The 17,525-nt window shown below is 42.5% G+C and overlaps 1 protein-coding gene across 1 annotated transcript in view; it reads left to right on the forward strand.

Moving 5' to 3' along the window:
• Positions 1-501: 501 nt before the first annotated feature.
• Positions 502-17,525, forward strand: part of DNAAF9 (dynein axonemal assembly factor 9) — a 77,263-nt gene continuing 60,239 nt past the window's right edge. Inside the window, exons 1-2 of the mRNA XM_071753149.1 lie at positions 502-723; positions 11,361-11,440. Of these exons, the coding sequence (XP_071609250.1) occupies positions 638-723; positions 11,361-11,440 (166 nt within the window). The 5' untranslated portion in view covers positions 502-637. The remainder of the gene's footprint in view (positions 724-11,360; positions 11,441-17,525) is intronic.

The raw sequence follows: 17,525 nt of genomic DNA on the forward strand, positions 1-17,525 counted from the left end.
TCACACGTCCCGAGGGGGTTCCGGGGGTCCGTGTCACACTGTCCTGGGGGGTTCTGGATGGTCTCGGGGTGTCACACCGTCCCAGGGGCGTTCCGGGAGTCCGTGTCACACCGTCCCTGGGGGTGTCCCGGGGGTCCCTGTCACACCATCCCGGGGGCGTTCCGGAGGGGTTCGGGGGGGTTCGGACGGTGCCACTGCACAGCAGACGGGGGGGTTTGCGGTGGTTGGACGCGCCCATGAGCTCCGGGGGAGGGGGGATTGTGAAGCGCTGTGTGTGTGCGGGGGTGTGTGCGGGGAAGCAGGCGTTGGACGAGCCCATCCCTTCCCAGGAGGGGGGTTTGGACCGCACAGCGTTGCCTTCCCACCTCGCCATTCCCGGCAGGAAAATCCTTTCCATCCCGCAACCGCCGGAGAGAAGCGGAAGCTTGAGATGAATCCGGGGTGGGCGGGGAAGGCTGCGGGGTTTTGTCTCCTTCCCCTTTCCTGCCCCTCCCGCAGTTCCTGAGGCGGGGAGTGGGGTGGTGCGTGCGGGGCGGAGCGGGGTGCGGAGCTGTCGGCTGCTCCCTCCTCCTCCTCCTCCTCCTCCTCCTCCTCCTCCTCCTCCTCCTCCTCCTCCGTTCCCCGCTTTGCCGTCGCTATGGCGCTGTGCGGCCGCTCCGCGCTTCTGCTGCCGCCTCCGCGCCCCTCTCCGCGCCGCTCCCGGGCTGCTCAGCCCTTCGTCAGGTAACGGGGGGGGAGGTCAGGGCTGAGCCTCCCATTAGGGCGAGGGGTGCGGTGTGGGTTTGGAAGGGTTTTGGGGCTGCAGAGAGAAAAGGAGAGGGGGGGGGGGGGGGTTGGGGGTTGGTGGGGTGGGGCCGGGGAGGTTGTTGGGGGGAACAGGGGGAGGGAGGGGGGGAGGTTGAAGGGGGTGTTGGGGTGGTTTGGGGGGGAGTTGGTGTGGGGGTGTTGGGGGTTTTTGGGGGTTTGGGGAGGGAGGGAGGAGATGGGGTGTTGGGAGAGCTGCGGGGAAAATGGGGTGTGGAGGGTGATGGGGTGAGGCGGTGGGAAGGGTATGGGGAGAGGGGTGGGGGGGCGGTCAGGAGAGGGGGGGTTCGGGGGTTCTGGGGGGTGTTTCAGGGGGATTTGGAGACCTGAATTTTGGGGCATGAGGAGCAGCGTTGGAGGGGTGGGCTATGGGGTGGAGGCATGGGGCATGGGGGGGGCTGGCTGTGAACCGCAGGTGGCGACTGGGCGAGGAGCGTTGGTGGCCTTGAGAGGATGGGAAGCGAGGGGCTGGCTTGACCTGGATTGAATCCTGAATCCTGTGTGGGAGGACAAAAAGGATTTCAGAGAGCTTGGAGAGGGGATGGTCTGGGGTGGACTGGGTTTAGGGTGCCGGGTTTAGTTAGGGAGGAGATGGATGCAGGGCTGCCTTGGGAGCAGGGGAAAAAACGCTTGGAAAAGGCAGAAAAACCGAATTAAGGTAGGGATAGCAGAGATTCGGGATTGTGGAGAGAAAGGAGGTGGTGTGGGCACCTCCTGGGTGGCTTGTGGGGAAGGGCTTGAGATATGGAGGCCAGTAACGTTTTCTGAGGCTCGGAAATGTGGAGGATGGAGCTCGAGAAGAGCTGGGGCGTGGGGATGTGTTAGGTAATAACAGCATTTGGCTCTCTGGGAGCTCAGGTGTCAGCTCGGGTGTCCTTAGGCTGCTAGAGCTGCTATTAAAGCCTTAAGGTGTTCCCGTGTGCGGGTATTAGGCTCCCAGGGTATTATCTGAAGTGTCTGAATATCATAAAGAACAACCCAGGAGCTGAAGGGCTTTCCATAGTGGCACAATCCAGGGAAATATTCAGCAGGGTGAAGGCAGATAATAGAGTAGCTGGAAGTCAATTGCATGTAAATTTCACACAAACACTTGGCCAAGCTACCAGGGTAATGAGGCTGGGGCTGTGTTTGCCGTAGGTTTTCCAATTCTGTGATTATTTGGGATGGGAAGGGAATAAAGGCGTTTTCCCTCTGCAGACAATATGCCTGTGAAATGGGAAATTCTGCAGTGTGAGAGAGACATGGAGGTTGTTGCTTGAAATCCAGGAACATGGCTGTTCTGGAGTGGTTATGTTCCCTCTCTGCCTGAAACTGAATTGGTCAGAAGAGGGAAGGCAAAATGACCTTTTCAGAGAATTATTTTTTGTTGCACTGAATACATAAATCTTACTTGTTTAGAGCTTAGGATTTGTTTATAGCCAGAGAGTATCTCAAAATTCAGGATCAGTGACAAAACCCCAAGACGGTAAAAAACCCAAGCTGAAAGAGAAAATGGTTTCCACTCTCTTTATGAGTGAATTTTGTAATCTGAGATCCTGTTTTAGAGTCGTCATGAGAACATTCAGACTTTCTGTGAACATCTGCAAGCTTTTGAGCTCCACTGGGAGATGCAGACAGCATCTGTGATTTGGCATCTTTGCAGGAGGCATGGCATCCGTTCATTTTTTTCCTCCTCAACATTCATTCTGGTGCAGTTTTTTTGTTGGTTGTTTTTTTTGTTTTTTTTTCCCAGGCCAGATGGAAGCAGAGAGGCCAGTGTTTGCAATAAATTTCCCAAGCAGTCAGCAGATACCGGGCAGTTAATAAAAATAACTTAAAACAAAACAATCCCTCACCCTCCGCCCCCAAGTCCCAAACAGGAATGGAAAAATTCTTAAGACTATATAAAGAATAGAGAAATGGCCAGAGATAATTCTTGGAGTTCTTCCACATACTTCAGAGTTCTGGTGTTGGGAGCTGGCATTTACCCTGGCGACCCCTCAGCATTGTAACAAGAGTTTAAAAATGCTTTTGTGAAAAGTTTAAAAATGCTTTTGGAAACAAACAAACAAAGAAAGAAAGAAAAATCCCTTAAGGAAGTGATAAGTATTGCCCAAAAAAAAAGGGGATGGCTTTTCAGAGGGTGATGTCATCTATCATATGTCTGTGATTAGTGGCAAATGAGTCTTTTCCTTGCATTTCTGAACAAAATTTCTGTGAAGTGCTTTGGTTGAATATCCCCCTCAGAAATCAGTGTAAATTGGTTCTGTTTGGTAGAGTTTTGCATTACCTTGATGTAAAACAGAGGCAGCAGATTTTCGGTGTTAATTACCCATGTTGGTAACATAATACAGACAAATTCTCACTGTGTCTAAGTGGGGAAATGCAGAATGAGTCCATGCTTGGGTCCATTTTTATCTTGTCTCTGTCTGTCTGCCTCCTATTAGCATCCTCTAAACCATTCTGCTTTTAATTTTGTCGTGGTGAAGTCTGTGGTTTTTTTTCCTCCAGCTTCAGAGGGGCAGTCAGCGGGGTGTTTGGAAGCACAGTGGTGCAGGGAGGGAAGAGTTGTTGTGGTTTCTCAACCAGTTTTAGCAGGAGATGGATCTGTGTCCAAATTTGAACAGTTTGTAGCCATGTGGTCCTTAGGTTATTGTGCCGAGGTTCAGGGTTTGGTAATAGCACAGTTTCACTGCATATTTTTTTTTTTTTTTTTTAAGGAGTGTGCTGAATTTTAGCCATGCAAAGAGAGAGCTGATTTAATTTGCTGATGGACAGGATGGAAAAAAAAAATAAATATGGGTGGCTTTCTGCCAAGTTAGGGAAGGAGGGGTCTGGAAGTGCTAGGCTGTGGCCAGCATTAAGAGGGATGTGAGTCCATATGGTTGATGGGAATAGGAAGGTAAAATAAATGCTTGGGAAGGAGAAGTTGCCAAGGAGAGGAGCAGATCTGTGGCATTTACTGGGCTTCCTGTGGGGCTTCAGCTGAAGTCACCAAAGCACCTGGCTTTGAGCTTTGTGGCTGCAGTGCTTGTGGTCCAGAAATGGGATCTGAAAGCCTTTGGCCACTGGAGCTTAACTGCTGATTTCTGGTCTTTGGGATCAGATTGACTGGGGGCAGAGTGGTTGCACTTGCCAGCCTTTTCAGCTTCTTAAAATATTGTCATTTTCTCTTTTTTTTTTTTTCTCTCTTTTTTTTTCTCTTTTTTTTTTCTCTTTTTTTTTTTCTCTCTTTTTTTTTCTCTCTTTTTTTTTCCTCTTTTTTTTCTCTTTTTTTTTTCTCTTTTTTTTTCTCTTTTTTTCTCTTTTTTTTTCTCTTTTTTTTTCTCTTTTTCTCTTTTTTTTCTCTTTTTTTTCTCTTTTTTTTTCTTTTTTTTTTCTTTTTTTTTCTCTTTTTTTTCTCTCTTTTTTTTCTCTTTTTTTTTCTCTTTTTTTTTCTCTTTTTTTTTTCTCTTTTTTTTTCTTTTTTTTCTCTTTTTTTTTTCTCTTTTTTTTTCTCTTTTTTTTTTCTCTTTTTTTTTCTCTTTTTTTTTCTCTTTTTTTTCTCTTTTTTTTCTCTTTTTTTTTCTCTTTTTTTTTTCTTTTTTTTCTCTTTTTTTTTCTCTTTTTTTTTTCTCTTTTTTTTTTCTCTTTTTTTTTTCTCTTTTTTTTTCTCTTTTTTTTTTTCTCTTTTTTTTTTTCTCTTTTTTTCTCTTTTTTTTTTTCTCTTTTTTTTCTCTTTTTTTTTTTTCTCTCTTTTTTTTTTCTCTTTTTTTTTTTTTTTCTTTTTTTTTTTTTGGGGGGGGTGTATGGGAATGCTTGGCATCCTCTAACACACTGCAGATAAAGTAAAACCACAGAGCTGGTGTTTGTAAATCAATCTTTTAAACAGAGGAGGTGTCAAGGCTGCAGGTCTGAGTGGCACAGGAGTGTGTAGGTGATGGGCACCCCAGCATTTGATGGCAGCCCCAGAATTTCACTTTATTTCCAGTCTCTGAGCTGATGTGGGGGTCCAGTCTGTGAGTTACTCCCAGTAAACACGTGTGCTGAAGGGTTTGCACCACCCAGTGTGGTTACAGAAAATCCCAGGAGGAGTATGGATGTGTTTTGTAATAAATTGAGCTACTGTTCAGATGTGCTGAAGGTAATGCAAAACTCTACCAAACAGAACCAATTTACACTGATTTCTGAGGGGGATATTCAACCAAAGCACTTCACAGAAATTTTGTTCAGAAATGCAAGGAAAAGACTCATTTGCCACTAACCACAGACATATGATAGATGACATCACCCTCTGAAAAGCCATCCCCTTTTTTTTGGGCAATACTTATCACTTCCTTAAGGGATTTTTCTTTCTTTGTTTGTTTGTTTGTTTCCAAAAGCATTTTTAAAATTTTTTGTTTTCCAAAAGCATTACAAGCTCTCATGGAGCTTGTAATCTGCAGCCAGCATCACAGAGTCCCAAATGTTCAGTGAGGAGGGATTCGTGCTTGTTCCTACATGCTTTGAGGTCTGGGATTACAGAATTAAAATATTCCTATCCAGTTGAAGTCAAGAAGCAAAGAATCCTGTAAAATGTAGAGGTGAAATTTCTTCCTTTACATCCAATTTTAGTATTTGCTGCTTACTGTTGCTAAACATGTGAGGTGTTTTTCAGGAGCTCCCACCTCCAGTCAAGTTCCCTGTGTTCACTGTAGAGAAATTTTGAGAATAGCTGGAAAATTGTCCTGTATTTTAAGGTGAATGACTGCCATTGTCTTGTGTGAGTGCCAAGCAGAAAAACAGTTATTTTGGTGAGCTAAGGAAACCAAACAAACTGAGAAAACCTGTTATTGTTCTAATTATATCCTTAATTTCAAGCAAATTGGTTTTGAAACTTGCAACATTTTGGGAGTCTTTAACTCAGTCTGACTTCTTGCTCCTGTTTTCACCAATATAGAGAGATGATGATAATGGCAGACTGTGAGAAAGGCAGGGAAATCCCCTGCTCTAATATAAGCAGACAGTAATAAGATTTCTGCTAGAATTTCTGAGGTCAACAGAAGGCCCATGAAAAATTAACTTGATTTTTTTTTTTTTTTTTTAGTCGGTAGAGTGAAAACAGATGGCAGCATCAGCAAGTTAACAGGAAGTGAGATCGGGGGGGGAAAAAAAATAGAGATAAATCCATTTAGGTTTTTAAAATCAAACCCTTAAAGTTAAAAACCAGTGGGTCTATTTTCCCTGAAGTTGTCAATGTGAGGATTTGCACAACCTTGGCAGGGGCGTCTCTGATTTTTTCCCTTGAGCGCTGCTGTCCAGGAAAGCTCTGCCAGGTGGGGGGGTTTGAAGGCTGCTTTGCCTTTGTGGGGGATGGAGCATCACATCTGCCAACACGCAGCAAAACCTCCTCCCCACACTAAAACCCCATCCTTTGGGAGCTGAAGGGCACATTAAGCACATCCCCAGCTGGATGGGGAGGCAGCCGGGGGGAATCCATCGGGAACCGATCGCGGATCGATCGTCACCGCTGGGTCCCAACATCAACTTGGTGCTCTGAATAAATTCATTTGGCAACCAGGGGTGGAGGAAAAAATAGGGTGTGGAAATAGGAATAAAATGAAAATACTGGGTGGCATTATTTAAAAGCAAAAAGCTCCTGGGTTTTTTTTCCAATTGGGAGAAACGCGGTGGTTAAAATTCTCTCCCTGTTTGCCAGCGCCCCTGGGTCCCAGGGAGAGCCTCCTCTGTTCCTGAGTTCTGACAGGCTGGGCTGTTGTAAAGCAAGGGACTTTGCATAATTAGTATGAAGACATGTGAACAGATGAGCACTAATTCTTCGAAGTTAATGACTGTCAATTATCTTCCCCTTTTCTTTGGATATGGTCCAAGAGCAGCAGAATATCAAGCACCTCGTGGTGAAGGTTCCTAATTGGCCCGAGCACACTTTTATTACCAGATGCCACCCCAAAATGTTGCTTTGCTTTCTGACCTGCTTTCATCAGCACTCAGATCAGCTTGCTGATGGTTAAAAGCTTTTTTTTTTTTTTTTTTTCCCTTAATTCCTGGGCTGGAGTTTGTTTGGATCCATAAGCTGATATGACTTGACACATGGCTTCAAGACTGGTAGAGCAAATACAAAGGCAGCAAGAAGGGTGAGACTGTTCCTTGCAGCACTGTGGGCTCTTTTAGGATGTAGAAATCACATAATTTGTCCAAAACAACATATTGGAAAAAATCTCACTTTGCCTACATCAACTTCTAAAGCAGGCTGGTTCTCTGTGGCTCTCTCGTTGGAATAAACCAAGTTTGAGTCTCATTGAGGTCTGGGAATTTGGGGTTTCCTGAGAAGGGCATGTAATTATTTTTTTTAACACACCTAGTGCTGATTTTCCATCCTAAAGCTACTGTAAAATCAGGTTGTGGGTCCCAATGTGGACAAAGCCACATCTTCCAGGAAAGTGTTCTGGAGCCCCGAGGGTGATGTTGTGTGGAGATGATTCTTGTGTGCTTCTGTTTGAAATTGTGTTACTGTGGTGAAATAAAAAGGAGTAAAAAGTCAGTATTCTTGCTAGGATGCTTGCTTTGGGAAAAGCCAAGCAGTTTTGTTCCCATGGCAGTTTCTTTGTTTTTGTCAGATGACTGTTTAATGTGAAATGAGAGAAAATGCCAGTTTTTCCCCTCTGACTCTATCCACAGTTTAGCCTGTATTGTTTAAAAGCATGTAGTAAGAATTCTATTTATTCTCCTCAGTATTTCTGATTAATGTCTGGATTCAGACACAGAAGTCTTCTGTTTTTAATGGTAGCCTTTGGATGTAATGATTTACACACACTTCAAATGATGTTGGAAATATTTCTGTGAAGAAGATTTTTCAAAGATTTCTTTCACAGAAACCACTTCTTTAAGTGGGGTGAGGAAAAATATGCTGCTTGAGGCATTTTAGGATGAAGATTGAAATAAACATCTTTAGGGTCATGCAGCTCATTACAAAATAACAAACATATAATTTGCTCTCTGCTTTTTTTTCTTTTATGTCAGGACTGTCTCCTGCAGGAAATGTGTCAGTGGCATCCAGCTTTGCTTGGCACAAGTTTCCTAGCAGCTTAATCTTAGAATTTTTTATGCTCTGAGGGATGCACCAGGGTTGTTAGATCTGGGAAAGATACTGAAAGTAGTTTTAGGAGAGTAAAATCCCTGACCTTAAACCAAACCTTGAGGGGGGGGGAAAAAAACAGGCAACCCAGAACAAACACAAGTGCTTTCCTCTTCTAGTTCCTCTTCCCCTCATCCACCCAGCTTATTAGACCAGATCAAAATAGTTTCACAGGGTTGAAGACACCAAAAAATGTCTGTTTTGCTTTACTCTGGTCCTGTTACACAGGCTCATTACAGAGATTTTTCCTTTCAGGTGATAAATGTATTCAGTAAGGGCTCCTTTTTGCCAAAGTTGTTAGTGTGAAGTCAAAATTAAAAGCTTATTGTAGGGATAACTTGCCTTGGATCATATATTGTAATGTTAAAATAGATTTGTAATGTTAAAAATCTATTTTCTAATAAATGGGAGCATCTTTCCTCACAAGTTACAAGGAGTTTACCTGCTTGTTCTTTGTCAAATTGAGTTCTACCCTTTAATCTCTTTTAAAGCAATCAGTATAGTGGAAAAAACCTGATAGTAAACCCAAGGTATGTGTGAATTCTGTGTTCATATTGCCTCAGAGGTTTTAAAACCAATCCAGACAAACCTGTCTTTGGCTGGAGAATTCCTTAACTTTGCTTTGAGCAGAGGAGTTGAACACAAATAGGCAGAGTTCTGCATCTTGTTCCTGCAAGGTGGTTATTGAAAACCCTTGTGCCTCCAGTTTGGAAACATTCCTAATATTTTTTATTTTTTTTCTGATGACAGTTTCTTTTCTCACTCTGAGCAGCAGCAGGAAGATGCATCCTCTGATAATGGGCAATGTTTTAATAAAAGTCAGTCTGGAAGCTGCTTCTCCTGTCATTACACAAATTTTGGGGCATTCTCCCAGTCGTTTCAGTGTCTTTCAGACAGCATGGGAAGCATAAATTTCTCTTAAATTGTCCTTTGCAGACAGGTTCAGAAAGATTTTTGTTTCCACATGGGTTGTACATAAAGTTGCTTCCATTTCCCAGTGTTTCACAGAGGCTTTAGCAGTTCCTGCCTGCTCCTGGTCCTGAGCCTTGTTTCCATGCTAACAAATGTTTGTACCCACAGTGGAGAGCTGAGCATTTTTTTCTACTCTTGATCTTGTGACATGGAAATATATAAATAAATAATAATAATAAAAAAATTAATAAAAAAATGAGCACTGTACATCTTGCTGTAGTGGATCATCTCTCACCCAAGGACTCCAGGGTCTTGTTTAGTGATGGGACAGAAATCTTCCAGGAGGAGATACCAAGCCTTAAGTCTGGAGAGCTTTGAGATTCAGTTTTAAGTTAGGTTTTAAAGAATTAGGAATTAGAAATTGCTAAATTGTGTGGCATAAAGTTCAGTGTTTCCTTCATGGAGTTCACAGCATCACCTACGTGGGCAAGAACATTTGATGGTTGTAGATAGTTTTAGATGATATTGGTAGAGGTGCTTTCATGGGGCTGGAAATGTAAAAAAATTGTAAAGAGGATAAAGAGAGACCTGATGAGGTGTTTTTGCCATCATCAATGGCTTTAATTTTTTTAAGACTGGATCAAAATACCCATCCAGACAGATAGGGGACTGTGAGATAGTTCAGCATAGGATGTGAAGTGGGAAGGTTCAGGCAAATGGAATAATTGAGGGATTCAGAACTGCAACAGGCAGCCTGAAATTAGGAGAAGATAAAACTGGAGTCTTTGCACTCCTTATGTCCTTGCTCTGAAATTTCCTTCAAATGTCTGCTCCTTAATGTGGATGTTTGAGTTGCACCCCAGTGAGCTCTGGTGCAAACCTTTCCTGTTCATTCTGGCTTTTCAGGGAAAGTAGAGCATGATAATTGTAGTATTACCAAAAAGTTGTATTTGCTTTTTGCTGGGCTTAAGTGGCTATGAAAATAGGAATTCTTGTTTATTTGAGCAGATCATAAATTTAGCTCTGTTACAGTGTTGCTGTAAGAGCCTTTGGTTTCCTGGAGCTGAACAGCTCAGTTATGTAAACGAGGCTCTAAACAAGAAAACAGTAATATCAGCAGTGAAATTTCTTGCCTTTTATCTGTATTAGAACAAGCAACAAAATGTTACTTAAAAGCATAAATTCTGTTCCTCTCGGTGTGGCTGTTGTAGCTGAATTTTTTTGCCTAGCTTAAAGATGCAGATTGGACAACTAAATAAAACTTTATATTAAAATTAATTCTGCTTCTTGCCAAGACTTGGTGTTGTTTCATTTCTTTCTCATCTAGGTTATCATTATTCTTCATCTTTTCATCTAGATTATCAAAGATTATACTTCAAGCTTATAATTTTCTCGAACATTTTAGAAAAATGTCACAGTTTTATTACACAAGTCATGAGAAAGGCAAAGTACATGGTATGAAAATAATCTAGAGATTGCTTTGGGTAGAGAGGAGGAAAAGTTCCTGCTTTTATCATTTGCATTAAGTGCTGTTCATTTAAATTTTTGACTGAGCTGTGGTTAACTTTCTGACTGGTGGAACTTCAGTTTGTTGTCTTGCAGAAAAAAAAAATCTTTCTATAAAAGTGCCCCTCTTTTGGAGTTCAGCTTTATTTTTGTTTTGTGTCCATAGTCTGGAGTTCAGCTTTTTTTGGTTTTTGCCCTTATTCTCCAGTTACAGAGGGTGGAAACAGCCTGATGGTGCTGGGGATGCTGAGACTCCTCTCCTGCAGCCTCCTCTAAGTTGTCTTGCAAAAAAAAGAAATCTTTCTAGAAAAGTGCCCCTTTTCTGGAGTTCAGCTTTTTTTTTTGTTTTGTGTCCATAGTCTGGAGTTCAGCTTTTTTTTGGGTTTTGCCCTTATTCTGCAGTTACAGAGGGTGGAAACAGCCTGATGGTGCTGGGGATGCTGAGACTCCTCTCCTGCAGCCTCCTCTAAGTTGTCTTGCAGAAAAAAAAAGGAAATTTTTCTAGAAAAGTGCCCCTCTTCTGGAGTTCAGCTTTATTTTTGTTTTGTGTCCATAATCTGGAGTTCAGCTTTTTTTTGGTTTTTGCCCTTATTCTACAGTTACAGAGGGTGGAAACAGCCTGATGGTGCTGGGGATGCTGAGACTCCTCTCTTGCAGCCTCCTCCCTTCCCTTGTCCCAACCTGAGCATCACCTACCCTGGGTTGCTTTGCTCTCTGCTAGGAAAAGGAATATTTCTGGCCTAAGGAGGAACTCAGACATTTTGGCAAGAGGTTAAAGATTAACAGAGCACTTGGGTAGAAGGGGTAGTTACAGATTCTGGTCTCCTCTCAGGGCTCTGTACTTTCAGTGGAGAAAAATAAATAAACTGGGGCTGGTTTGATAGAAGATTTACAATGTGTTTCAAACAACAGCTACACAAGTTGAACTACTTCTGCTTAGTTTGTGTAATAAAAAGCTAGGTCAACTCTTCAGCCTGCCAAATGTGAGCCCTTCAAAACACTGACCTGAAGGAGGGAATTTATTTATTTTTTTTTTCTTTTACAGCTGCAGCCGCCTTCGAAACATTCAGAGCATCCTGACACAGAGCAGCAAATCTCAACCAGATGGAATCCTTTGCATTTTAGGTTAGTTTTGCTTTTTTTTTTTCCCCTTCCCTTTGTTCTCACTGTACTGTGTAGCAAAGATACCACGAGGTTCAGAAAGATGAAGCTCCTCAGAGCCCTGTTTCAGGGCTATCTGGTAGTTCCACTATTTTCTCCCTAAATAATTTCTGGGCATATTTACTGATTTCAACTTGCTCCAACAGTAGCAATGAGACTGCTATTCTTGTGAAAATTAAGTGGCTGAAGAGAAGACAGAATCTCTGTTAATGTCCAAAGTGAAGGAGAGATGGGGAGAATCTAATCCCTATCAATTTGGAGCAAAGATTCAGCTGTCTGGGCAGTTTGTGCTTTCCAGCTGGTGCTTGGCATAGAAGCTCGAGGCTGATGTTGTTGCAGATGGTTTCCCTGGGTAGGGGAGGTGAAAGGGATCAGAAGATGCTGAGGTTATGGAAATGAAGAGCAGAGGAGCACTGAAATTAGGGATTGAGAGATGCAAAGCTCTGGAGGGTGGTGGCTGAGGAGAGGCTTGGCTTATGAGGGATGTAGGAAGGGGGAGAATAATCAGGAAACTGCCAGAATTAATAAAAGCTGAATTCAAGAGAAGGAAGGAGAGGTAAATCAGAATTCATTTAAAGGCTGGCATGGGAAACCTGAGAAGCAGTTAAAAGTTAAATGCATGTGGCTGCAGTGCTTGGTTTCTTCTGGGGCTGGGGGAAAAGGGTGATTGGAAATAAAAGTGACACGTGCAAGTGTGCTGTAGGAAAAGAACAGGTTTCTTTGTGCTGCTTGAATATAATTTCTGTGTCTAATAGTGACTCTTGTTCCTGAGTGTATAATCAGCATCAAGGTACCAAAGGAAAAATTCAGGAATGATGATAGACTAGGACTAGGTGCCATTGTTTTAAGTAATTTATTAGTTAGAGACAGAAATCTAATGCAGCCCTAATGATGCTTTGTGTAGGAAGGCTGGAGAGGGACTGTGTGCAAGGGCCTGGAGTGATAGAACAAGGGGTAATGGTTAGAAATTGAAAAGGAAATTTAGATTGGACATTAGGAACAAGTTCTTCACCATGAGGGTGGTGGAACAATGGACCAGGCTGCCCAGAGAGGTGGTTGAGGCTTCATCCTTGGAGATATTCAAGATATTGAGGAGGCTCTGACCTGGTTGAGGGTGTCCCTGCTGACTGCAGGGAGTTGGACTGGGTGACCTTTGAGGTCTGCAACCCAAATTACTCTGGATTCTATAACGGGCTTGCATTAAGAAATCAAACAACATTGTTACATTTTGGGGTTTTTTTTTTAGTGATGTAGCAAGAAAGCTTGCAGAATCTCCTTTGCTGAATCAAACAAAAACTTGTAAATGTGTATAACCAAGTTCTCTTTTGGTTGATTCAAACTCCATAACATGACTTCCTACCCCATGTCCTTTAGGGTAAGAGCTTAGAAGCCTTTGGCTACCTAGTGACTGGTCTGCAAGGTGACTGTGTCATCCTTCCAGTGAAACTTAATCAGACAGGATAAAGTACTTTTTTTTTTTGCCTTAGCTAGGCTAATTTCATAAATCTGTTTAAGTTGTGTCATTTTACCATTGACACTGCAGTGTTTCTTGGCTTTAATAACTCTGAAGCTTCAGGAAGTACCAAGCAAAGAGGAGTCACTCCCAGCCTTAGGGAAAACTTTGCAGGCAGAAGGAATTGCTTGGTGTAATCCTCTGTGAAATGTGGAGTATTTAAGCCCATGCATAAGACCATAGCTCTTGGTAAATAAGCATTTCTGTTGGGGAAATATAGGTGGTGTGTTTTGTGGGGAGATCTCTGCTCTGCCCTAATCTCTTTCAGTGCCCACAATGAGGGTGTTGTTGTCTGCTCTGACCTGTGCAATGCAGCCTGCTGGATTTCTCACATAACTTCTGGTTAATAAGAATAAATGCATTAAATCTGTCTTCAGACACGAGGCTCAGATGACAAAAAATATGTAGTCTTACATTTTAAGTCCTGTTGGATTGTCTGGAAAGCAGATGCCCATGTTTTGTGGGGTTTTTTTACATGTTATTTTTCACTTGGCTGTCTTTAATCACTTAGACTTAATGTATTTCCCTCCCCCCAACTTCAGTTTTACATGCAGGGCAGTGAGATAAAAGTAATATAAACTTTCATTGCTCAGCTTCGAGTCCATTAATATTTATACTGAAATTAAAAACTGTTGTGTGAGGTTCTGAAGAGAGATGAGAACTGAGAAATTACTGCTACAATTATTTAAATGTAGTTCGAGCTGATTCTTTAAAAGAATCCTGCCATCTTAAAGTGGTTGAATGGTAACATTTCTGCCTTCTTTGCTGGGGAGAAAAGGGATCACAATTGGTAGGAAAAAGGAATTTGTAGGTTGGTATCTTGGACATCTTAAAAAATGTCCAGTTGGAGTGTGTTGCTGTTAGAGCTGCTAAGAAAAGGGTGTATCCAACTACTTTAAAAATGGTTTAGAGTATAATTTAACAGTGGTGTTTCTGGCATCTCACCTTTCAACAGGGATTTTCAGCTCAGGGTTAAGTTGATCTGGTTTCTGTTTTACTTTCTGTAGGGTATGTCTATAAATCTGACTGTAGTTGGAGCTGTTCTTGTAGCTCCAAGTGTTTCAGAGTTCAGCATAGCCAAGCTAAAATTTTTACAGATCTTGATGCTTACTTTTTATCCTCCCTTCAGAGGACAGGAATACTTTAGACCTTGGAGCAGTAATTTTTAAAGTTTATTTTCTCTTGGTTCTGTTCATGCATTACTACTTTTTTGATCTTTTTCTTCTTCCAGTATATCCATCCTACACAGACCTCTTGCCCTTAGGATGTGAGAAAAACTTAAGCATTTAGTAGGTTGCACTGATTGTTCATCCCTTTCCCAATAGGGACATTTTTTAATCATTATTGTGCCACTTCTCTCAGATGACAGTTCCACAACTACATTTTTTTGAGGGGGACAAGTGTCTAAAGGTAACTTGTCCATTCTTCCTCACCTTCCTGTTTGCTCCCTGGTGTCCCCGCACCCCCAAATGTGTCATGGACCAACTCTTCTTTCTTTTTATGCTCCAGGATGTGTCAGAAGTGCGTGGCTGGGACAAAAAGGACTTTTTTTACCTTTTTTTACCTAGAGGCTGTGTTTGTGTCAGCAGCTGTGTGGTTGCAGGTACAAGGGATGGCTGAGCTGAATTCTTTTTGCTGTGCAGCAGAGGAGTTGCAGCCTGGCCCTGGGCTGCTCCCCTTCCCTTTCCTCTCTTTCCTCCCCACATGGCTTTTACATCAGTGGTGGTTGATCCCTTGCAGCCACTTCATTTTACTGAGCAGGCAGCTGATTATTTTTTCTTCTCCCTGCTTAGCCAGACCACTTTTCTGCCAATTTAGCAAAGTGAAACACGGGGCAAAGTGAGGTCAGAGGAGTCCTGGCTGCAGGAGAAGGAGCAGAAATGGCTCTTGGGCAGCTGATGGGGACTGAATTATTGTCCCACTCCAGCCCTGTGACAAGTTGGGGACAGGCAGGGAGTTCAGTAACTCCCAGCTCAGCTGGAGACAGGCGTGGGGGTTTCCTAATTCATAACTTTCCCCATTGTTCTGTTGCAGAGGCTTTCTGGAGGTATCTCATCCTTGGCATTGTTTCATTTCCTGTTTATTTTCCTCTGGTTATATATCTTCATTTAACTCCATGTGTTTCTGGAGAGCAGTATAATAAAGTACAATGAAGTATTATTAAAGTCTCAGTTTGAAAGGTCCTGTAAATAACTGGAACTGTAAATAACTTGAAAAATCAACCAGCCACACAAACCCCAAGTATTCTGCAGAGTTCATAGTTTTATGGGAAGTTAATGCCTGGCAGGGCTCTGCAAGCAATAAATTCCTACATGTCCTCTCCTGGAAGAGTTCAGCTTATCAGCTGCCCCCCCTGAACATCTTTTTGTCTGTTTTACCTGGTGTTTAGCTTTGAATTTTCTTTGCTTCAAGCCTGAAGAGTTGGTGCATGCAGATAAAACCTCAAACTCCTACAGCAATTGGTGACATTTTTTTTTTTTTCTCATTTTTCTCCTGATCTTCCAGACTTTGCAATAATCTGCTCCTTTTTCTCCTTCACTCTTACCCTGAGCACACCACTTTGGATCTGTAGGTTTTTGGAGAGCCAGGCAAGGAGTTTGATGAGAAAATCCAAATGCCTTTTTCATCCATGCTGTTGGAGGTGCCTTTTGCCACGGTAGTGATGTTTGCTTGTGAAACACAAGCAATGCTGCTTGTGAAAGGGACTGTCAGAACCCCTGCTTTCTGCCAGATTATTGCTCATCTGATTGCCTCCAAAAATTGCCAAGTAGTCAGGGAAAGAGATGATCTTCAGGTAGCTTTCTGAGGCTGTAACTGGTTTCAAGGAGACTGCTTACCTTTAAACACAGTTCCCCAGAACAATGGGATGGATGCTTCCTGGAATGAAGTCTCCACACTTGGTTGTCATTAAAATCCCACTCAAAGATGGGGGTTTTGGCACCAATATTGTTGAGTCATGCTGAGGTTTAGATGATATTAGTAAGGCTGCTTTCATGGGGCTGGAAACGAAAAAAAAAATTGTCAAGAGGATAAAGACAGACAGCGTGTTCTCATCTGCTTTTGTGCCCACTCTGAGTTGCCAGATCCAGGGCAGACTCTGCAGAAAATGATTGGCACAGAAAAGAGGAAATCTCACAGCAGGGGGAGGGAAGGAAATGAGTGACTGGGTCTGAACATTTTTATAGCTGAATCTTAACTGATGCCAGGGCCTGAGTGAAAGATTGGCTGCTCGTGGTACTCCCTTTGTCAAGGGGAGCTTTGTGACTCATTTTGAGAAGGTTTTCTAGATGTCTGAATGGGAGATGAGGACTAGAAGTTAGATAGCAGAGGAATGAGGATTCAAAGGGTATGGTAGAAAGGATTTTTGAGGGGTGAGAAAGCTTTCCCCTTTCCCTACAGAGTTGAAGGAATGCTGGGCTGTGTTGTACTAAATGCTGGTGAGGTTTTTCTCACGTCCATTCTCACAGGGCTGTGTAGGATGGGTATACTGGAAGAAGAAAAAGATCAAAAAAAGTAGTAATGCATGAACAGAACCAAGAGAAAATAAACTTTAAACATTACTGCTCCAAGCTCTAAAGTATTCCTGTCCTCTGAAGGGAGGATAAAAAGTAAACAGCAAGATCTGTAAAAATTTTAGTGTGCTGTGTTACTGCTGATAATCGTGGAGCCATGAGCAGGACTGCAGAGGTTCAGGGATTCAGCACACCTTGAACTGGTGGAATTTTTATTGCTTCTGTAGCCTGACAGAACATCAGGTACCTTGGAATAAATGGGAGCTTTCCAAAGGCCAAAGCTGCTAAATAAACAAGGGAGTTTATTAAGCTGAGGGATTCAGGAGCTGGATGCAGGCACGTCCAGTTTAAAGTTAGCACTTGAAAGCTGAAGCATGAGTTAAAAAACCAAAAAGAAATATAATTTGCTCCAATTTGTGGTGTTCAGGGGACTCTTGAGGAGTTTGGTTTCCGATGTAAGTTTTGAAAGCCAGACATCCAGGCTGTGTTGTTCCATTATCAAGCTACTGATCTCTGCTTTGGACAGGGCTAACAAATCTTTGTTTATTGGCAGCCTTCCTACTGTATCCTAATATAACTTGCTAGGAAAATTTGACATCAGTGTTTAGGAGACATTTTGGGCTGGTTGAGACTGTTTAAAGTGTGGATGTCAAGGACGTTGCTTCATGCATCATTTTGCTGGTGGAGAAAACTTGATTTATTACAGTAGAAGTAGGAATTAGCACTCTGTCTTCCAGAGAGATGAAAATACTTCTGAAATCTGTGGCTTGTTTCCTTTTTTTTTTTTTTCCACTCTCTCTCTCTCTCTCTCCATACTGCAGATCTTCAATTATTTTCCTTGTATTTTCCCAATGACCAGAAAAAGCTTCCTTTGAAAGCTGTCCTTGCACTGTCTATTTTGTCAAAATATCTTTTCATGATATGTTAGAAGCCTGCAGTGGCTTTCTGGTGACTCAGGGGTTGCAGTAGAATTCTGATAAGATAATGTTTAATCATGTATTCTAAAGCAGGAGATTTAGGTCAC

This window comes from Heliangelus exortis, chromosome 10, assembly GCF_036169615.1.
Source record: "Heliangelus exortis chromosome 10, bHelExo1.hap1, whole genome shotgun sequence".
NCBI lineage: Eukaryota > Metazoa > Chordata > Aves > Apodiformes > Trochilidae > Heliangelus > Heliangelus exortis.